We start from the raw sequence: 22,905 nt of genomic DNA on the forward strand, positions 1-22,905 counted from the left end.
AAATATCTTCACATCCTTTGCCCATTTGGAGAGATCTATCCACATACTTCTTCCCCAGATGTCTTTTTCACCAATTTTCCAATTGTGATCTTTCCAAGTCCCTGACCATCCAGCCAATCCATTGGCTACAGCCCACGAGTCAGTGAATAATCGTACATCTGGCCATTTCTTCTTGCAAACAAACTGTAATACCATGTGTACTGCCCGAAGTTCTGCCCACTGTGAAGATTTCCCTTCACCTTTGTCTTTCAGAGTTGTCCCAGAAAGGGGTTGTAATGCTGCAGCTGTCCACTTCTGGGTGGTGCCTGCATAACGTGCAGAGCCATCAGTAAACCAGGCCCTAGTCTTTTCCTCTTCGGTCAGTTGATCATAGGGAACACCCCATGAGGCTATAGGCGCATGCTTGGCAGCAGATGGCATTGTAACAGGAGTAGAAACCATAGGCATTTGAGCAACTTCTTCATGTAACTTGCTTGTGCCTTCAGGACCTGCTCTGGCCCGATCACGTATATACCACTTCCATTTGATAATAGACTGCTGCTGTGCGCGTCCCACTTTATGACTTGCAGGGTCTGATAGTACCCAGCTCATAATGGGTAATTCAGGTCGCATAGTAACTTGGTGTCCTATTGTCAAACGTTCAGTTTCCACTAAGGCCCAATAGCAGGCCAAGAGCTGTTTTTCAAAGGGAGAATAGTTGTCTGCAGATGATGGTAGAGCTTTGCTCCAAAATCCCAAAGGTCTTTTCTGTGATTCACCTACAGGGGCCTGCCAGAGGCTCCAAACAGCATCTCTATCAGCCACAGACACCTCAAGTACCATCGGGTCTGCTGGGTCATATGGTCCAAGTGGTAGAGCAGCCTGCACAGCAGCCTGGACCTGTTGAAGGGCCTTCTCCTGTTCCAGGCCCCACACAAAGCTAGCAGCTTTCCGAGTCACTTGGTAAATAGGCCTAAGTAACACACCCAAGTGAGGGATGTGTTGTCTCCAGAATCCAAATAGACCCACTAAACGTTGTGCTTCTTTCTTGGTTGTAGGAGGGGCCAGGTGCAATAACTTATCTTTCACCTTAGAAGGAATATCTCTGCATGCCCCACACCACTGGACTCCTAAGAATTTCACTGAGGTAGATGGTCCTTGAATTTTGGTTGGATTTATTTCCCATCCTCTGATACGCATATGTGTTACCAATGAGTTCAAAGTGGTTGCTACTTCCCGCTCACTTGGTCCAATCAGCATAATGTCATCAATATAGTGCACCAATGTGATATTTTGTGGAATATCCAAACGATCAAGATCCCTTCTAACTAAATTATGACACAGGGCAGGAGAGTTAATATATCCTTGAGGCAAAACTGTGAAGGTATACTGTTGGCCTTGCCAACTGAAAGCAAATTGCTTCTGGTGGTCCTTATGGACAGGTACTGAGAAGAAGGCATTTGCCAGATCAATAGCCGCATACCAGGTGCCAGGAGATGTGTTAATTTGCTCAAGTAACGAAACTACATCTGGTACAGCAGCTGCAATTGGAGTTACTACCTGATTTAGTTTTCGATAATCAACTGTCATTCTCCATGATCCATCTGTTTTCTGCACTGGCCAGATAGGAGAGTTAAATGGAGATGTGGTAGGAACCACCACCCCTGCATCTTTCAAGTCCTTGATAGTGGCAGTAATTTCTGCAATGCCTCCAGGAATACGATACTGTTTTTGATTCACTATTTTCTTTGGCAGAGGCAACTCTAAAGGCTTCCATTTGGCCTTTCCAACCATAATAGCCCTCACTCTACAGTTCAGGGAACCAATATGAGAATTCTGCCAGTTTCTGAGTATATCTATCCCAATTATACATTCTGGAACTGGGGAAATCACCACAGGATGTGTCCGGGAACCTACTGGACCTACTGTGAGTCGGACATCAGTCAAAACTCCATTAATCACCTGCCCTCCATAGGCCCCTACTTTAACTGGAGGGCCACAATGTTTCTTGGGATCTCCTGGGATCAGTGTCAACTCAGAACCAGTATCCAGCAGACCCCGAAAAGTCTGATTATTTCCTTTTCCCCAGTGTACAGTTACCCTCGTAAAAGGCCGTAGGTCCCTCTGGGGAAGAACTGGAGAAAGGGTAACAGCAAAACCTTTGGGTGTCTTATCAGGATCCTTCCTCAGGGGAACCTGGCCACCCCTTCATTCAAGGGGTTCCGGATCTGCAAACTGGCTCAAGTCTGGGAATTGATTAATTGATTCACTGGCCGAGATTGCTGTTTACCACGAACTACTGTAGCCTTTCTTTCATTTGTTTGAGAATTTTTTTGCTTATACAGATCAAACAAATATGCAGTAGGCTTCTTATGTATTTCATTCCTGGAAACACCATGATTGACTAGCCAGTACCAAAGGTCCAAGCGAGTCATGCCATTATAAATTTCACCTCTCCTGTGCTGACCATTACTGGGTCTGTCATTATAAACATTCTTTTGCCTACGCTGTCCATTATAATAACTAGGATCACCTTGTCTCTGGCGATTCAATGCTGCCACCTGGCCCTTGTTACCTCGGAATCCAACTAAACCCAGTGAATTTAATTCATCTAATTGAGCAGAAGCATCTCCAATGCTAAGATCTGGCACAAGGAAAAGGGAAAGAACAAAACCCTTCAAATGTGCTGGTGCCCCTCTCACCAATTTGCGTCTTATAGAGCTGGTGAAGGGCATATCTTCTGGACCTTCCCATTGTGGACAATTAGGCTTTACACAATATATCCACTCTAGCATTGCAATTTCCCTAAGTCTTAAAATCCCTTCATCAACACTAAGCCACGGAATATCAGGCATCTCCAAGTCATTTCCTGTAGGCCATCTTTTGATAAACACCTCAGCCAACCATTCAAACAAACTTTTGACACCTTTTTTAACCATGCGAGCTTCCGTATTAAACCTAGAATCTCCACTCAGAGGGCCCATGTCAATAAACTCAGCCTGCTCTAGTTTTATGTTCCTTCCACCCTTATCCCACACCCTTAAAATCCATTCCCATACATATTCACCAGGTTTCTGCTTGAATGAATTAGCAAACTCATTAAGCTCCTTAGTAGTGTAGCGAATTTCCTCATGGACTACACTTTCTACCTCCCCTCTAGGAGCCTGTTTTGCTTTGAGTCTTGTTACAGGTCTAGAAGAAACTATTGGTGGGCCTTGAGAAACATCAGTATTGAAAGTCATTGCTGGTTTATCAGACTCTGTAAAATTAATTTCCTCATGTGGGGAAGGCATTATTTCAAGGGGTGGGGCTGAGGGTACTACTTCTTCAGGTGGGGCAAACTCTTGAGAATCTGAAGATTCAAAATTCTCAGCTTCAACATGGTCTTCCCACACATCTCCGTCCCATGTTATAGGATCCCATTCTTTGCCAATTAGTGCCCTTACTTTAACTGTCGACACACTCTGAGGCTGAGACTTAAATTTTTGCTGTAGTTCAGCCAACCTTACAATGAGGGTTTCAGTTTGATTTTCTGCAACTTGAGCTCTATTGCTGCAAGAGAGAAGATTCTCTTCAAGGACACACTTAGCAACTTTTAGATCGTTTACTTGTGTCTGGAGCCTTTCGATTTTATCACACAACTCCTTCCTTTCATTCATCATTTTTTCCCCAGATACTAAGAGCAGCCAGCCAGTAAAATCATTTTCTGATTTTTTCCCCATCTTGTAGAAAGCTTTGTGCACTGAATCACCTAAATCATTAAGAAAATCAAGGGCATTAGCTTCTTTAAGTTTGAAATATAATTTCAACCATGGGTCTTCAAAATTCTCTGAGCTCCCAGGAGGGAGAGAATCTGGAGAGGTTTCAGTACTTGAAAGTGCTGGTGGCTCAACAAGCCAATTCCAGTATTTTAAAAGATTCATCCTTGTACTTCTGTTACTCTAGAACCACTCCTGGTACCAACTTCTGTATTAGTCAGGGTTCTCTAGAGTCACAGAACTTATGGATAGTCTCTATATAGTAAAAGAATTTATTGATGACTTACAGTCGGCAGCCCAATTCCCAACAATGGTTCAGTCGCAGCTGTGAATGGAAGTTCAAGGATCTAGCAGTTACTCAGTCTCACACGGCAAGCAGGCGAAGGAGCAAGAGCTAGACTCCCTTCTTCCAATGTCCTTATATTGTCTCCAGCAGAAGGTGTAGCCCAGATTAAAGGTGTGTTCCACCACACCTTTAATCCCAGATGAAAGGTGTAGCCCAGATTAAATCTCCTTAAACTCGGAGATTTAATCTTCTGGAATCCATAGCCACTATGGCTCAAGATCTCCATACCAAGATCCAGATAAGGATCTCCAAGCCTCCAGATAAGGGTCACTGGTGAGCCAATTCTGGATTGTAGTTCATTCCAAATATAGTCAAGTTGACAACCAGGAATAGCCACTACAGGACAGTAGCCCAGATGTGCTCTCAGGATCAGCAGAAACAAAGTATGTGACCCCAAACATGGGGTCACAAGACATTCCTGGGTCTGTGCCACATGTCTTCATCCAAATACTGCAGGCATGCTAAATATACAGCATCCACCTCGGACCTGCATGGTCAGGGTGGGGTGTAGGGGAACTCTGGACTAGAATAAAGCAATGTATCCTGGTGGTAACAGGTAGCCAGGAACTTTAAAAACTTAATTTAAAAGGCTACAAACGTCCTAATAGGCTGCACTCTGTGCTCTTGGGAAAGAAGTCTTGACCCACAAATCGTAGGGACTGCATCTTTCACACCCATGCGCCATCTCTACCCCTACTAAGCACAACATTTGCTCCCTCTGGCCCCCAGTTCTGAATACCAGAGCCATGAGGAGCTAAGGGACCAACTACATAGGGACAACAACTGACCCAAAGACCAGATGCAGGGTCTACCCAGGAGCCCAGGAGCCCAGGCAGCCAGAGGAAAGGCCACCCAGGCACACTGCACCTCTGTGCTGTGAATATGCCTCTGACCAAGTATGCACCTTGCTTCACCCAGGATGGGGACCCAACCCCTCTCCCCATCATCTGTGGAGTCCCCAGGTCTCCACCATGGTGCAGGCGCTGTATACCACACAGTTTAACGCCTCCTGGAATTAGAAGGACCCAGCAATCCAGGAGCAGAGACTTTATTTCCTGCCTCTACAGGTAGACTCAAGCTCCATCCAGCTTTCATGAAATTCTGTGATTTCTAAGAAAATAAGAGAGTCTTTCCTCATCTTCCAAGAATACGAGAGAGCAGTTCCCCAGGGATGATGCCACAGAAAATTCAGTGGGGCACACCAAGCAAGACACTTTGACTCCCAGGGAAAGCAAACTATACCTGCCTCTAGTCCTTCCCAAACATTCCGGCAAATGGAGGGCAACCTGGGTAAACCTATCAGACGCTGCAGAAAAATCTATCCCCACCCCCCCAAAAAAAGAAAGAAAGACACAGTTTGGCAGGTTCCCCACAACCTGGGTGTCATCCAGAGCAAACTAGAACCAAAACCATACCAAAGAGGAAGCCCTTACTATGCCTGCTTCTCCCTGGAGAGGGGACAGTACAGTTGGGGGTACAGAGGACACACATGAAACCCTAGTACCTCTCCTGACCTGCCACTTCCTAGCACTATGAAGATAGGGCTGTCACCTGGCTACAGTCACCTGGAAGGTTTCCTAAGCAACCGAGGAAGCCTGTGCTTTCAGGCAGGTCACTTCTGCAAAGAGCAGTGTCAACTAGCACAGATACTCCCAAGACAACGCGGCTCACACTCCGCCCCACAGAATCTTGCATGAAAGGAAAAGGAGTAATAGGATTAGAGACAGGGAGCTGTCATGACTCACGGCCACGCCTGAAGGCTCTTCATCACCCATCAGTGCACGGAGAGCTGGCATGACTCATGGCCATGCTTGAATGCCCTTCATCAGTGTACCTAGAGATGCCATTCCCACCCATCCCTGTGAGAGGAGGACAGCCTGGTTATGAGGACCTCTCCCTGTCCATGCCTGTGCAGGCATCCTCTGCATATGACTGAGAATCAGCTATGCAGAAGGGAGCTGCTGTGTTGACCCCACTGTACAGGGGAGAGGACTGAAGTTCAAGGAACACACACAGTGACTTGCCTAAGCAGTAAAGCCATCTGTAGAACTTATAGAGACTATAAAAACAATTCTAGTGTAGGGTCACTCTTGTCTAAGTTATGAAGAATTTCAGAGCATCTGATCACATTTGGGGCTTTTCCAAAGAGCCGAGTGGCTGCCCAAGGGATACCCATGAAGTTCAGTGTGATAACTGATATTGTCAACTAGATAGAATCTAGAGTCACCATGGAGACCAATCTTTTCTTTCTTCCTTCCTTTCTTCCTTCCTTCCTTCCTTCCTTCCTTCCTTCCTTCCTTTCTTTCTTTCTTTTTTTTTTTTTTACAGATTTATTTATTATATGTAAGTACACTGTAGCTGTTTTCAGACACACCAGAAGAGGGCATCAGATCTCATTATGGATGGTTGTAAGTCACCATGTGGTTGCTGGGATTTGAACTCAGGACCTTTGGAAGAGCAGTCAGTGCTCTTAACTGCTGAGCCATCTCTCCAGCCCTTTAATGGTGCTTTCTTTCTTTCTTTCTTTCTTTCTTTCTTTCTTTCTTTCTTTCTTTCCTTTTTTTTAACCATGGAGACAAATCTTGAGGTAAGCCTATTAGGAAGTTTCTAAATTAAATTAATTAAAGTGGAAAGGCCCACCCTAGTTGTGGTGACATCACACTGTAGGCTGGGGTCTTGAAGTGAGAGGAAAGCATTAAGATAGCTGTTGGAACCATCTATCTTCCTCAAGCCCCAGCTGCTGTAACTTCTCGGCCTTGATGGACTGTGCCCACCAACACACAGAGAAAACTGTGAGCCAGAGAAAACTGTCTTCCTTTAAGTCACTTTTGTCAGGTACTTTGTCCTAGAAATAAATAAAGCAACTGATATGTTGTATGACAGGGACTATACCTGGAGCTTTTTCTGTTGGGCTCTTCAGCTGACCCCAACTGCCCATCCCATGCCTGCTAGGTCCTCCCATGGTCCCCCAACCCCCGCTCCACCAAGATCAGAATGCCCAGTACCTGGAGTAGCAGGAGAGGCCAGTGCTGAGAATGGTGTTTAGCACGGCCAGTGCTACGTAGCACTCATGGAAAGTACTGCAGACCAGTGCATCAGGGAACGTGTATGCAGAGTAGGCGATGGCTGAGCCTGCGGAAGAAACACTAGCCTTGAGATGCAGCCAGGCCACAGCTCTGTGAGGATCCCTGAGGGGAAAGACTACCTTAGCCTTTATCTTCTGCATGGACCTATGAACTAGCCTGCCTCTGTGTCTTCCCAGAATACCCTCCCCTTGCCTCTCTGTCCACCTAAATTCCATAAGGCTATGTTCCTACAGCGATGTAGGGGTGTGTGTATGTGTGTGTTTGTGCGCGTGCACGTACATGTGTGTACACACATTCTGTCTTTACAATCCTGTCCCATATAAAGCTTACACTTATTTTATAAATGAACATCTGGAGGCACAGGGGTATGTAGTAACTCATTTAGAGTCACACAGCAGAGAAAAAAACAGAAATAAGCTTCAAACCCAGGCAGTTTGGAGATGAATCCCTGCTTCTGACCACAAGCTGCCACTAATGATGATTCCAAATTCGTCTGCCTGTAGATAGGGTGCTCCCCTGAGAAGCTCAGCATCACAGGAAGAGAGGCCCCCAGGGACAAAGATGTCCTCTCAGTGAGCTGCGAGTGACCCGTGACTGTGTTTGGTTTGGAGTGTGAAAGAGGCAGCTATATCTAGACCTTCTAGAGACACTAAAGGCAAAAGCTACTGGTTGGAGGGACAGAACTATTACTGCCCATCTTGGTGTGGCTGGAACCTGTGCCCTTACCTATGGGAGAGGCTGGATCTGGCCCCATTTCATCTGTTATTCTAATACTGTGGTTCTCAACCCTGCTAATGCGGTGACCCTTTAATTCCTCACGCCATGCTGACTTCTCCAACCATAAAATTATTTCCATTGTCATTTCATAACTGTAATTTTGCTACGGTCTTGATTCATAATGTAAACAACTGTTTTTCCAATTGTCTGAGGTGACCCCTATGAAAGAGGCATCCATCCTGCCTCTGATGGGGTTGGGACCACTGTCTTAGTCCACCAAGAACCTTGGATTCACAGCTACAGGCAGAGACAGGCCAGATTCAACTTTGGGCTTTTCTCCCATTCCACAGGAGGATCTTCTAGTGAAGCCGAACACAGGGACAAGGGACCACAGCTTGGTGGTATTCACTCTTGTACCCTAGTGCCAGAGAGGCAGGCACAGGTGGTTAGGGAAACCCCTAGGCTCCCTAGCCAGGCATCCTTGTCTAAGACTTCCCAGTGACTGATCTGTCTCAAACAAAAGTGCAAGGCATCTAAAGGCCACCCAAGGTCCCCTCACCTCCACACACATGTAAACAAACACAAGTGTGGGCAGAGAGGGTTGAGTAGCACCATCCCAGCAAGGTGCAGAGTTCCCATGAGAACTTGCCCAAGGAGCTCTGCCCCAGGGGAGCAGGGAACCCGGCTGCAGACCCAGTGCTCAGGGAGCTGTCTGGACCACTGATGCTGATCCAGAGCTAAGATGTACACCAAGTGCTATGTCCAATGCAAGAATAGAGGGGCCTCAGGCCCACCTGAAAATACAGCAGGAAGAAAGCTGACCTGAGCCTTTAGGGGTCCTGTGGGGGATGGGTGTTTGAGATAGGTCAGGTAAAGGTGATCACTGCCAATCACAGCAATTGCTACCCTGCGAGACGGATTCAGACTCAAAAGCACTTAAGTTTGTTCAGAACCCTCCTACATTCTGCTATAGAGAATGAGCCTTGGGGAAGTTAAGTTCACCTAAGACTGATTTGGATTCAGGTGGCACCAGGCAGAATCTGGATCTCTTGAGTGCCACATTAAATATGTGTCAGAGGGACCAAAGAGATGGAGTTCCGTTCCCGGCATCCACGTCAGTCAGCTAACAACCACCTGCAACTCCAGTCCCAGAGGACTGGCCTCCACAGGCACCCACACATGTGGCACACAGACAGACTCCAAATGCTCACTTTTACTAGAACCCAGGAAGCAGCTCAGCTGGTAGAGAGCGAGCCTGGCACGCACACAGCCCTGATTCCCGTTCCCAGTACTGCATAAAGCAACCTAGAGGCACATGCCTGTTTTCCCAGCACTCAGAAGATGGAGACAGGACGGTCAGAAGACAAGATCGTTCTTGGCTACATTAGCCAGTTCGAGGCCCTGTCTCAAAATGAAAGGAAAGTAGAGGGAGAGAAGGGGAGGGAGAAGGAAAAGAAAAGAGAGAGAGAGAGAGACAGACAGACAGAGAGACAGAGACAGAGACACAGAGAGACAGAGACACAGAGAGACAGAGACACACAGAGACAGAGACAGAGAGAGATCCTTCAGGAAGCCACTGGGTTGAGGGATTAGACCTCTCATAAGCCTTCCAGTGGTACACAGTGGCCTGGCAGGAAATGAGTCAGGAACCTCGCAGGCAACATGGTGGATCTGCAGGGCAGAGCCTCTGAGAAGCTCCAGGTCTGAGCTCAGCCGACAGTGAAGGTTCATGGGACAGCCTGAGTCTGATCACTGATTACACAGGATGGGAAGCAGAGGTGGGAGGGGGAACGGAAGCTTACTGTTAGAGTTCTGACTTGAGCAAGCAGGACATGGCACCCCTAACCAGGGACCTGAGAAGAAGGGCAGGGCTAGGCCAAGCGGGGACAGGGGTGAGGAGAAGACTCAGTCAGCCCCGGCCTCAGGATCAGCTTCAGATCCAGTGTTTGAAGGTAAGATTTAGGGGCCCCATGTCCAGAGATGGAAGGTTGCTGCTGGGTATGTTAGAGAAAAAGCCCCACGTTAATTCTGAGTTACTGACAACTCAGACTGAGCCTAGCTATCGGGTAGGGGGGAGGAAAGAACTGGAAACGGATGAGAACAGGGGTGGGAGGAGGGAGGACATGATGGGGATGGGGACGTGGCAACCATTTTTATTTTAATGATTGGAGAGAACTGGACAGTGGAGCATTGAGCAGTGTGTGTGTGTGTGTGTGTGTGTGTGTGTGTGTGAGAGAGAGAGAGAGAGAGAGAGAGAGAGAGAGAGAGAGAGAGATATGCATGTAGATACTTATGAAAAAGAAGAGGGGAAAGGATGAGGGTAGCCTCCTCCTGGACAAATTCTTGCAGGAGAAGATACAACGGCTGGCTCTCACAGCTAGAGTGGGGCCAGGAAGGAGGAAGAAGCCAGCACCAACATACCAGGGGACAGATGAATGACCCTGTGGAGGAGAAAAGCAGGAGGAGGGGCTTCTAAGGAAAAAAAGGGCCAATGAGGATGGGAACGGCACCAGCCAGCAGCCAGAGCACCAGCAGTTCTTCCTCTCCTGGGACCAGGTGGGCGAGTCTGTGGGGCCTCTAAGCCTCTGGGCCAATGTTTGTGACGGGATGTTTTCTCTACCAAGTATGGCAGATGCCAGCCCTGGTATGCTGGGGTCAGCCCACAGTGGCCTTTGAGAGCCAAACTAGGAACATTTCAAAGTCCTTCTAAACCTGGCCATCAGTGAAGTTAACGTAAGACCACAGTAACTGAAGTCCTAAGCCCTTAGCACGTAGACCTGTGTGATGGAGTTCCTATGTAGTGAGGGTGCCCCTAGGCTTCTCCCAGGGAACAGGAAAGGAGCCAAAGAAGGAGCAATTACACTATAGGGATTGGCAAAGGCTACAGATCAGGGTACACCACAGAGAGCACAGGATGAACAAGCTTTTTACAGAACCCACGGCAGAGTTCCTACATCCTTATGACTCTCCCAAAAACCCATCAAATCTCAAGGGAGACTGGTGGTAGTCTTGGGGGGGGGGCACAGAAGGGCGGACGGAGCCTCACGTACCCAGGCTGAAGAGATTGACGGCACCATAGTCCAGAAAATAGCAGATATGCCGGGCGTTCTTGGACATAGAGCTGAATGTGTGTGCGCAGCTGGAGGCGAGGGGGTACACGCAGCTGGTACACATGTACACAAGCATCGGCCACGAGTAGCTGTCATTCTGGATGTCTGTCACAGAGAGTGCAGTCATGAACCTCCACACAAAGAACCTAGAACAAAGCATGCACCCACTCAGTCCCCGCGTGATTGTTTTCTGCCTTCCGCCCCACTGGGAGATGGCCCATCCCGGCAAGCTTCACTTAAATTACAATAACATATACTAGAGAGGCTGTGGTGAGGGTGTGCCTTTTTGACTTGAAGCAGTGAACTGGGGACAGACAAGCAGGGTAAGAAGACAGTCCTTGGGGATAGACTCTTCCCAACAGCATCTTTCCCAGACTCTCCAGTCTCAGCTTACATACCTCTAAGAATAAGGGTCTCATCCCCTCTCATGGTAGCTCTGGTTATTGGACAGGCTCTTCTAAATCATATTTGCATGGCCTCTAGCCATACGCAACCCCTTCCTTCCACAAACCACTACCAGAGAGCAAGGTTCCTTTTCCCACAATGTCTATCGAGGAAGGGGACTCCGAAAATCTCTTTATCCAGTAACTGATGAAGGATCACAGAGCATTTCTGGCTACAAAGTGTGATCTTTTCCTATTGTCTAGCATAAGCTATTTGCTGTTCCTCCCAGATTTTCCTTTTATCAACAACAGATCATGCCTCGTCCTGCTTACTTAGGGTGTCCCAGAGTCAGATTTCCCTAGGCTGTCCCCAGTGCTCTTGGAGTGGGTCATCTGAGAGCCTGACTGAATGTTGGGAGCTGAGAGCACTGCAGATGGCTCAGCTGAGCATGGACCTCAAGACACACAAAGCAGTGGCAGGCAGTATGCAGTGGTACAAAATCCAAAACAGTCAAAACTTAGACACAATGGGAGGTTATGGAAGACCATCCTTAGCTATATAGAGTTCAGGGCCAGCCTGGGCTACATGAGACCCTGTCTCAAAAAACTAAACCAAGACAAGAGATCTACCTATGGTCCATCCTCCAGTGTGATAGCTGAGGGAGATGAGCAACAGGAAGATCACAGGAGAAACGTGGGGCTGGGGCACACAGGCCCCTGACAAGACTTTCTGAGAAAGCTTTGGCAGGCACACAGGTGCCCCAGCAGCTCCAGAGAGGAGAACCAGAGGCCAGAGAGATAGCCTAGCTCTGTCCCCTTCTGCAGTCTTCAGTTTGTCCACATGTACAGGTGGTTGTTGATACTGCTTTGAAACAGGGCCCCAGTGTATAGCCCAGGCTGGACCTCAAAGCCATGATCTTTCTACCTCAACTTTCCAAGTTCTAGGATTACATGCATATACCACCACGCTCAGCATAAAGTCTTCAAAATTTTGGGGTGGGGGACTGGAGAGATGGCTCAGTGGTTAGGAGAACTGATTGTTCTTCCAGAGGTCCTGAGTTCAATTCCCAGCAACCACATGGTGGCACACAACCATTTGTAATGAGATCTGATGCCTTCTTCTGATAGCTACACTGTACTCATAAAAATAAATAAATCTTTAAAAAATTAAAAATAAAAATTTTTCCTTGGTATTTATTCTTATGTGTATGGAGTGTAGTGTGGCGGCAATTGTGTGTGTGTGTGTGTGTGTGTGTGTGTGTGTGTGCGCGCGCGCGCGCGTGCCACATATGTATGCTATATCACATATGTGGAGGCCAGAAAACAACTTTGTGGAATCAGTTTTTTCCTTCTCCCTTTACATAGGTTCTGGAGATCAAACTCAGACTGCCAGGCTTTCCAGCCAATTGTCTTACTCCCTGGCCAGCCTTGCCAGCCTTGCCAGCCTCTTTAACATGGCTAATGGTTTTCTTGAACCGCTGCACCTTGTTACCACTGCCCAGACTGTAGGTCCCAGGGCAGTCAAGATTCTCTATGCATCACCCACTTCACCCCAAGATTGCTTTCTCTCTCCCTCCTGTTTGTTGCTGGATCCCCACTCTGACTTCTGACACCTAGTTGAACTGGCTGTCCCATGCAGAAGCACGGGGACTTCCTGGGACTCAGGTCCACTGCCACACTCAAGGACTCACTACCTATCTCAGCTTCTCAACCTGACTCCAAGGATTTGTTCAGCCTGGGCCACCAGCTGCACCTACGTCAGCCCACAGAGGTCTGAGTAGGACAGTGACCTACTGCTGTCCGAGGTCCTCCCGGGCCTGACAGGTACCCAGCTCTCCAGATGTTTGAGCTCTGTTTCCTCAGATTCAACCAAAATATCCCAGCATTTGGAAGAAGCTGCATCTGCCCTGAACATATATGGACATTTTCTTACCCTTATTGTGGGAACAATATAACAACCTTTGACACAGCATCTACTTTGCCTCAGTATTTTAAGGAATCTAGGGATGGTTCAAAAAACAAAAAGGTATGTGGAGAGATATGTAAATACTGTGCCACTTGACAAAGGGTGAACCTCCAGGCTTTTTAGGGGACCCTGGAACCGATCTCCATAGATGCTCAGGGGGAGTTGCACCATGATGCAGGGATGTGACCTGTCTACCCCTCCATTACCAAGCAAAATCACAAAGTGTGTAAAGTGGGTCTTCACCTTTCTCAGCCAGAGCCTCCTGGCCTTCCTGGAACCCCATCTGTCACCCTTACTTTCCAGAGCTTGGCTCCTAGCTGACTCCATTAAATGTGGCCAACGTCATATTGTTACTCTCCTAGACAAATACAAGCACCCACAACTACGCCTGTGTTTTTTGTTGTTTTTAGAGAAAGCCTCACGTAGCCCAGGCTAGTCTCAAACTCACTATGTAGTTGGAGATGACCCTGAACCTCTGGTGCTGCAGCCTCTACCTCCAGAGTGCTGAGGTACAGTGTAGGGCTTCCATGCCTGGCTTATGCCGGGCTAGGGAATGAACCCACGGCTTCTTGCACACACTCTACAAACTGAGCTACATTTCCAGCTCCTGTGTCGTTGCTTTATCAGGGTTTTCTCTCAGTCTCAGCAGCCCCAAGAAACGGGAAGAGGATCATGCCTGTTCCATAGGCAGAAAATGCCAGGCTCAGAAAGATTAAGTGACTTGCTCAAGTCAGTGGCACTTTAATAAAGACTTCTTGAAGACCTGCAAAGCCTGTAAGACTGAAGGAGATGAAGATAAATGCTACTCGGTCACCAGAAGTGTTAGACTCCTACGGCAACCCACAGCCTGACGCCTAGTCTGTGACAGTCCCAGCTTCTTCTCCCGCTGTCATATGTGTACCTATACCCACAGGAGGACCCCTGGCCCTAGCTCAGAAGTCTCCCTGCCACCAGCTGTGTTTTTAAAGTCAGTCCCCAGGGATCCACTAGGGGATGGGCTGTCCAGGGGCCAAAAGGTACCAGAAGGGTAGCAAGTGCGTCCAGATGTTGAGGGTCTCATTGGTCATTTGGAAGAGGCTGAGGATGCAGGCAGTGGCGGAACTCTGTGGGTGTCGGTAACCAAAGAGGATGCCCTGCTCATGGAACACCTGTGGAGGGAAGACAGGGAAGGGGGAAGGAGGTGAGACAACAGGAGGGGTGTCCTGGCTAGCATCGTTTCCTGGGTGGTTGAATAGTTCCTTGACCTGGTCCTCTCCCTTCCTGCCTCTGTCCACTCTCCTCCCAGGAGCTTCTAAGATCCCCTGTCCTCCAAGCAGTCCCAAGCCAGCTGAGATCCAAGAGCCAGGCAGGCTTTGGGAATAGTCTGGCTTTGCATTTCCAGCTGTGCTTACCCTGGGCATGAATGTTGTCTAAGAGCCCGTGTTTGTACTCTGCCTGAGGCCTATGGCCTGGTCTTTAGATGCCTTTGTGGCTGGCTCGCATGTATGCTGTTTGCCTGAGCCAGCCTGCCCTGGATGTCAGAGGCTGGTAGGGCGATCTCTGCAGAAGATCCTCCCAGTGAGATGATGTATCCATAAGGCACTTCATAAAGGCCTTTTGATGACGAGGCCTGTGATGCCACAGACTGGACTGTGGGAGGAGGAGGCTGGCCACAGCAGGATCATAGAGCCATGGTCCCCAGAGAGGTCTCCTGGTAAGCACTGCTCTCTCTTCCCTCAACACCTCCAGTAAGAAATGTAGACTGGTCAGGTAGGACCGTCAGGTTTTGACTTATCTGAAGTATATCCATTTAAAATGGTAACAGAAGGGCTAGGAGATGATGGCTTAGTGGCTGAGATGCCTGTAGTGCAATCATGAGGTCAGACTTCAAGCACAGGTATAAAGTACCAAACACTGAAAGCAGTGAGGGCCTGTAACTCCAGTGCTGTAGAGGCAGAGACTGAAGGATCCCTGGGGTTTACTGGTCAACTGTTCTACCCAATCTGTGAGTCCTGAGTTTAGTAAAAGACCCTGCCTCACAGAATGAGTGACTGTTGGGTGTGGTGGCACACACCTTTAATCCTAGTACTCAGGAGGTAGAATCAGGCAGATTTCTGTCTGTTCCAGGCTAGGTCTATGTAGCAAGTTCCAAGCCAGCCGAGGCTACATAGTGAGACCCTACCTCAAAAAATCTAATAGATAATAAGATGGTGATACAATGTGGAAGATACTCAGTGCCAACTTCTGGCACATGCACTCATACACACAATGACTGACAAAACATCCAGGCAAGTGCCCCCTACCTCCGTCCATCTGAGAATGTGAAGAAAAGTGGAATGTGTCCCTGCTATGTCCTAGCGCTACAGAGATATATACACCCACAGTGGGGCAGAGGTGGGGGAAACACAGAAGAGGAAGCTGGTTGGATGACAGGAAATGGATCTTCCTCTTCCTGTTGCTTAGCTCAAGGTTCCTTCACACTTCCGGCATCTGGGGTCAGATGGTCCTTTGCTGTGGAAGACTGACCTGCTGTGTGCCTGTGGCCTGCTGGAAGTGCACAGTCTAACTAAGACCCTCCACGCCAAGAAGTGACAACCCAAACTGTCTCCAAATATTGGGATGGTCGCCTGGAGGCAGCATCCGACTCTGGTTAAGAGCTGCTGGTTTTGCCTGTTGTGTGACAAAGGCTTGCTCTGTAGCCCAGGCTGACCTCAAACCCTTGGCAGTGGTCCTGCTTCAGCCTGCAAAGTGCTGAGACGACATGGGCAAGCCATCGTGCTTGGCTAGAACCATTTGATTTCAATGGTTCACACGGTGGTGACCTTTGGAAGGTAAATTATAGCTAGTGAAATGGATTCATGGATAAAGGTGCTTACAGCCAAGCCTGATGACCTAAGTTCAATTCCCAAACCCACATGGTAGAAGGAGAGAACTGACTTCTGCAAGTTGTCCTCTGACTTCCACACACACATGCACGCATAGATAGAAATAGACACACACACATACACACACACACAAGAAACTAATTATATAGCAGTGGGCTAACAGAAATGATTACAGTGGCACTTTGTATTTAGTCTCCATGAGGGAAGTCAAGTCACAACACTTTCTCAGGCTTCCACTTTGCTTTCTTGTGGAAGGAGGGGAAGCTGCAGGAGCCCCACTGGCTTAGCATGCATGAAGCCTTGGGTTCCACCCACAGCAAAGCCCTGTACAGAATACAGCTGCCCCCACCTCTCGCTGTTCTGGTCAAGAATTCCCACAGAACTGTACAAGAAAGTAAGCAAAAAGGCATGATCCAAATCTTAGCTCTTAGGAGAATGAGGCAGGAGGATCTCTACAAGTTCAAGTTCTTGCATACAGAACAAGATTTCATCTCAAAAAAAAAAAAAAAAAAAGCACACTGATGCCCCCTGTGGCATACCATGGGACCTAAGAGATGGGACAGTGGTGACCGGCATGGTAGGTATTACAGCTTCCTTTTTGCTGCTGTGATAAAATACTCTGACCACAAGCAACTCAGAAAAAGAAGTGTGGGGCGCTGCTATCTTCCGGTACTGAGTCATTTCCTCAGTACCAACTAGTAAACATCTAGTTTGCGCCTGCGCTGGAAATCCCCGCCCCGGGCAGCTCCGCCTCAGGGATAACATCATATGGGGTGATCAGTGTTGAGCCAATCATGGCTTGCCACGTCCGAGGCGGGGAGAATTTCCTATAAAAAGGAGGGGCTCGGACTGCCTGGGGTCTCCGGTTGTGAAGCTTATGCTCTCCCTCTCAAGACGCATAAAGCTTGCTGCAGAAGAACCCTATTGTGTGTGGTGTCCTCATTCACGGGCGAATCAGTGAACACTCACATCTGGTGCCGGAATCCCGGGAAAACGAAGAACAGAAGAACATCGCGAACCGTCGGAGATCCCTCGGTGACGGGGAGGGTCCAGAACTGCAGGAACTACGTCTCGGAAAGGTATGCCTGAATTTTACCTGACCCTTTCGCACTCCCTTCAACTAACCGGGCCGTGGGAGGGATTGCCCGAGGCTTTAATTATCGTCCTCATGGCCTTGGTTGTATGGTTCCTAGCCCTTTTCCTTTGTGAACATAGAAGGTTGTGTTAAATTGAAGTTCTTACGATCTCGGAGACATAAAACTGCAGTCTCCTTTAGAGTATCATGGGGGCTTCTCAATCAGTACAAACTTCATTAAAAGAACTTCTCAAAAGAAGGGACCTGAAGCTTGGGGACAGAGTTCTTCGTCGCTTTGTCGAGGAAGTTGATCGAGTAGCTCCCTGGTATGCGGTGTCAGGATCTCTGACGCTGCTGTCATGGAATAAGCTAGGCAACGATCTAGAAACCTGTTCAGACCTCAGGTTGGGAGTTAAGGCCATATGGAAACTAGTTAAGAGTTGTCTTGAAGATGAGGCCTGTGAGGAGGAGCGAAAGAAAGGGCAAAAGGTTTTAGAAGCTATGCAGGAAGGTATGTCAGAATCCGAGCGTAGTGAGAGGATGGGTGTGCGCACAAAAACCGTAAAAAAGGCAAAAAAGGGAAGTGAAAAAGGACCTCCCGGGAGAAACAGAAAGGGAGAGAAGGGGAGCAGCAGGCCCGGGTTATATCCGACCCGAGAACTGGCTGCCCTCCACCTAAGAGATACCTCGGATTCTTCCGAAACCGAGGACAGTAAACTGACCTCGGAGGAAGAGGGCGAGTTAGAAGAAGAAGCAGTTAGATATAAAGGAGAAAGGTATCACCCAGATGAAGGCGGGCGACCTAAGTCAAGTAAGCCCGCGTCCGGTGTCTCCTTTAAGGATAGGAGATTGTTGGCTGCCGCCATTCCCTCCGCTCCCCCACCTTATGAGGCCCGGTCATCTACAATTTCCTTTTTTCCCCAAAGGATCCTCCGCAAGCTACACTTAGCGTTTCCTGTTTATGAACAGGAAGGGGGGAGAATCTACGCTCCTGTAGACTATAGTCAGATAAAAGATCTTGCAGAATCAGTAAGAAAATATGGTCCCAATGCTAATTTTACTATTATGATTCTTGAAAGAATGGCACAAACTGCCATGACACCTAGTGATTGGCAAATGGTAGTTAAGGCCGCCTTGCCTACTATGGGACAATACATAGAATGGAAAGCCTTGTGGCATGAGGCAGCCCAGTCCCAGGCCAGGGCCAACGCAATAGCCCTTACGCAAGAGCAGCGGGATTGGACATTTGACCTTTTAACAGGCCAAGGCCCGTGGGCCGCAGATCAAATTAATTACCATTGGGGGGCGTACGCCCAGATTTCCAGCACAGCCATACGGGCCTGGAAGTCACTTAATCGCAAGGGAGAAACCACCAATCAGCTTACAAAAATTGTTCAAGGGCCCCAGGAGCCCTTTGCCGACTTCGTCGCACGCATGATGGAGGCGGCAGGGAAAATCTTTGGGGACCCAGAGGGAATAGGACCCTTTATTGAGCAACTGATTTTTGAACAAGCCACCCAGGAATGCAGGAATGCCATTGCTCCTAGAAAATCAAAAGGGTTGCAAGAATGGCTAAGAGTGTGTAGAGAGCTTGGAGGTCCACTTAGCAATACTGGCCTCGCGGCCGCCATCATGTTAGCACAAAAGCATCCTCCACAAAAGAAGACCGGTGAACGGACCTGTTTTAATTGTGGTAAGCCTGGACATTTCAAAAGAGATTGCAAAGCCCCAGACAAGAAAGGGGGGGTCTTGACCCTCTGCACGAGGTGTGGTAAAGGGTACCATAGAGCAGATCAATGTCGCTCAGTGCGAGATATACAGGGAAGGCTTTTGCCTCCATTAAATGTTCCTGCTCCCAATGTGTCAAAAAACGGGTCATTGGGCCCACGGTCCCAGGGCCCTCAAAGATATGGGAATCGGTTTGTCAGAACCTCCGGGATGGCGGAAGAAGCGACCCAGGAAGACCCACAAGGGTGGACCTGCGCGCCGCCTCCGACCTCCTACTAATGCCCCAAATGAGTATCCAACCAGTACCTATAGAGCCAATGTCACCTTTGCCCCCTGGGACCATGGGCCTTATCCTCGGACGAGGATCACTCACCTTACGGGGCCTAGTGGTCCATCCTGGGGTTGTTGACCACCTACACTCCCACGAAATACAGGTCTTATGTTCCAGCCCCAGGGGCGTGTTTTCCATCAGTGCAGGAGATAGGATAGCTCAATTGCTGCTCCTCCCCGACACCCTCTGGGAGGGCTCCCCAGGCCCCAGTCCCAAAACGATGGGGTCGTCAGGAACTGATTCAGCCTACCTTGTTGTATCCCTGAATGAAAGGCCCAAACTCTGCCTCGAAGTAAATGGAAAAAGGTTTGAAGGTATTCTTGATACCGGGGCAGACAAAAGTATTATATCCACGCACTGGTGGCCAAAAGCTTGGCCCACTACAAAATCGTCCCACTCTCTACAAGGCCTGGGATATCATTCATGCCCTGCCATAAGCTCGATGAGTTTGACCTGGAAGGCTCCTGAGGGACAAAAGGGTAAATTCGAACCTTATGTGCTCCCGCTCCCAGTAAACCTTTGGGGGAGAGACATTATGCAACATTTGGGCCTAACCCTGTCCAATGAAAAAATCGTGTTGGGGGAAGGCTTGAACAAGGCAAAAAACATGATGCTAAAGATGGGCTACAGGACAGGCAAAGGATTAGGACGGTCAGAGCAAGGAGGAATTGAGCCTATTTCACCAGTAGGAAATATAGCCCGACAGGGACTGGGTTTTTCCTAGGGGCCATGGGGACGGTTCGGCCTATACCGTGGAAAACAGAGGACCCGGTGTGGGTCCCCCAATGGCCCCTATCCTCTGAAAAAATGGAAGCCGCAATACAATTAGTAAATGAACAACTAAAATTGGATCATATAGAACCTTCTACCTCCCCCTGGAATACTCCCATATTTGTTATTAAGAAAAGATCAGGGAAATGGAGGTTGCTCCATGACCTTAGAGCCATTAATGAACAAATGCATTTGTTCGGCCCTGTGCAAAGAGGCCTTCCTGTGCTCTCCGCCCTGCCCAGGGGTTGGAATTTGATTATAATAGATATTAAAGACTGTTTCTTTTCTATACCTCTATGTCCAATAGATAGGCCCAGATTTGCTTTCACCATACCCTCTGTTAATCATATGGAACCCGATAAAAGGTACCAATGGAAGGTTCTACCACAAGGAATGTCCAACAGCCCTACTATGTGCCAACTTTATGTGCAGGAGGCCCTTTCTCCAGTAAGGGATCAATTTCCCTCGTTAGTCATGCTCTATTATATGGACGACATCCTTCTGTGCCACAAGGACCTTGGCCTGCTTCAAAGGGCCTACCCCCTTTTACTTAAAACTTTGAGTCAATGGGGACTTCAAATAGCTGTAGAAAAGGTCCAAATTTCAAATACTGGACAGTTCCTGGGTACCATGGTGACACCAAATAACATCATACCTCAAAAATTAGAGATAAGAAGGGACCACCTCCATACCCTAAATGATTTTCAGAAATTGTTGGGGGACATTAACTGGCTTAGACCCTTTTTAAAAATCCCCACTTCGGAATTAAGATCTTTGTTCAATATCTTAGAAGGAGATTCGCACATCACGTCCCCCCGAACATTGACTCCAGCTGCTGATCTGGCCCTACAAAAGGTGGAAATGGCCCTGACACAAGCGCAGCTGCTCCGTATCGAAGAATCACAACCCTTTAGTCTGTGTGTCTTACAAACTGCCCATTTGCCAACTGCCGTTCTTTGGCAGAATGGGCCCCTGCTATGGGTTCACCCAAATGTATCCCCAGCAAAAATAATACATTGGTATCCTGAAGCCATAGCTCAGCTTGCACTCAGAGGCTATAAAGCAGCCATCACCCATTTCGGGCGTAGCCCCCACCTCTTGGTGGTGCCTTATACTTCTGTGCAAGTCCAGACCTTGGCCGCCACATCTAATGACTGGGCTATACTAGTTACAACTTTCCCTGGAAGCATAGACAATCACTATCCCAAACACCCGATCCTACACTTTGCCCAGAGCCAGTCAATTGTGTTCCCGCATGTAACGGTAAGAAACCCAATTAAGGAAGGGCTCATGGTGTATACCGATGGCTCCAAGAATGGTGTAGGGGCCTTTGTGGTCAATGGCAAAATATGTTCCAAACAATATAAAGAAGCATCACCTCAAGTAATAGAGTGTCTAGTGGTTCTGGAGGTATTAAAAACCTTCTCTGAACCCCTCAATATTGTGTCAGATTCTAGTTATGTAGTAAATGCAGTAAACTTGCTGGAGGTGGCTGGGGTAATCAAACCCTCTAGCACTTTAGCACAAATTTTTCAAGAAATACAATCAGTGTTGCTTCGAAGAAAATTCCCAGTTTTCATCACTCATATCAGGGCTCATTCAGGCCTACCTGGCCCCATGTCCCTGGGTAATGACTTGGCAGACAAAGCCACCAAATTAATAGCCACAGCCCTGTCATCCTCTGTGGAAGCTGCAAAAGGATTCCACAATCGCTTTCATGTAACGGCAGAAACATTGCGCCGTCGCTTCTCCTTGACTAGGAAAGAAGCTCGTGACATCGTCACTAGCTGCCAAAATTGCTGTGAATTTCTGCCCCTCCCTCATGTGGGGATCAACCCCCGCGGCGTTCAGCCTTTACAAATATGGCAAATGGATGTCACACATGTCCCCTCCTTTGGCAAGTTACAATATCTTCATGTGTCCGTTGATACCTGCTCTGGCATTATTTTTGCATCTCCCCATGTGGGAGAAAAGGCAACACATGCGATCCAACACTGCCTCGAGGCTTGGAGCGCTTGGGGACAACCTAAATTTATTAAAACTGATAACGGACCAGCTTATACTTCACAAAAATTTCAAAGCTTTTGTCGCCAAATGGGAGTAACGCATCTAACTGGTATCCCATATAACCCACAAGGTCAAGGTATTGTTGAGAGAGCACATCGGACCCTTAAATCTTATGTTGTTAAACAAAAAGGGGGCGCTGATGAAGCTATACCCCGTACGCCAAAAGTGTCTGTGTCATTGGCACTATTCACCCTCAATTTTTTAAATCTTGATGCACATGGCCGTACTGCTGCTGACAGACATTGTTCTGAACCAACTAGACCCAAGGAATTAATAAAATGGAAAGATGTCCTAACCAACAAATGGAGAGGCCCGGATCCTATTCTAATAAGATCCAGGGGAGCTGTTTGTGTTTTCCCGCAGAGCGAACAAAATCCATTCTGGGTCCCAGAAAGACTAACACGATCAATACCCCAAGATGATGAAGATCGCCCTGCTGATATTGGGAATCATCCTGCCTCTGCAAGTGATATCCCAGGAAAAAGGGCTTCGATGGGGAATAATGTCAACATTCCCACTCCCCATGCCGGTAATGTATAATGCTCAGGTATTTCCCCGCCTTTTTTCTACCAATGAAAATCATGGGCTTCCATATTTACCGTGGGATCCCCAGCTCGAAAAGGTCACTGAACAGAGAAGACATAATTTGAGGGGGAGCTTATGTTTCTCCCTCAATAGTTCTTTGACCGAGTGCATTGGATTATCCTATCAGTACGTTGTCCAT

The 22,905-nt window shown here is 48.1% G+C and overlaps 1 protein-coding gene across 4 annotated transcripts in view; it reads right to left on the reverse strand.

The window, feature by feature from the left end:
• Paqr5 (progestin and adipoQ receptor family member 5) overlaps positions 1 to 22,905 on the reverse strand; it is an 88,249-nt gene that overhangs the window by 15,650 nt on the left and 49,694 nt on the right. The window contains exons 1-4 of one of the 4 annotated variants that reach the window (XM_021172363.3): positions 14,737 to 14,905; positions 14,366 to 14,493; positions 10,937 to 11,142; positions 7,089 to 7,215 (exon numbers count right to left, since the gene is read on the reverse strand). In XM_021172363.3, the coding sequence (XP_021028022.1) occupies positions 7,089 to 7,215; positions 10,937 to 11,142; positions 14,366 to 14,493; positions 14,737 to 14,745 (470 nt within the window). In that variant the 5' untranslated portion in view covers positions 14,746 to 14,905. Of the gene's footprint in view, positions 1 to 7,088; positions 7,216 to 10,936; positions 11,143 to 14,365; positions 14,494 to 14,736; positions 14,906 to 22,905 lie in introns of those variants that run through there. The other 3 variants (XM_021172362.3, XM_021172364.3, XM_029482007.2) reach the window with 3 other exon arrangements.

This window comes from Mus caroli, unplaced genomic scaffold, assembly GCF_978045245.1.
Source record: "Mus caroli unplaced genomic scaffold, Mus_caroli_1 scaffold_11, whole genome shotgun sequence".
In the NCBI taxonomy this organism is placed as follows: Eukaryota; Metazoa; Chordata; class Mammalia; order Rodentia; family Muridae; genus Mus; species Mus caroli.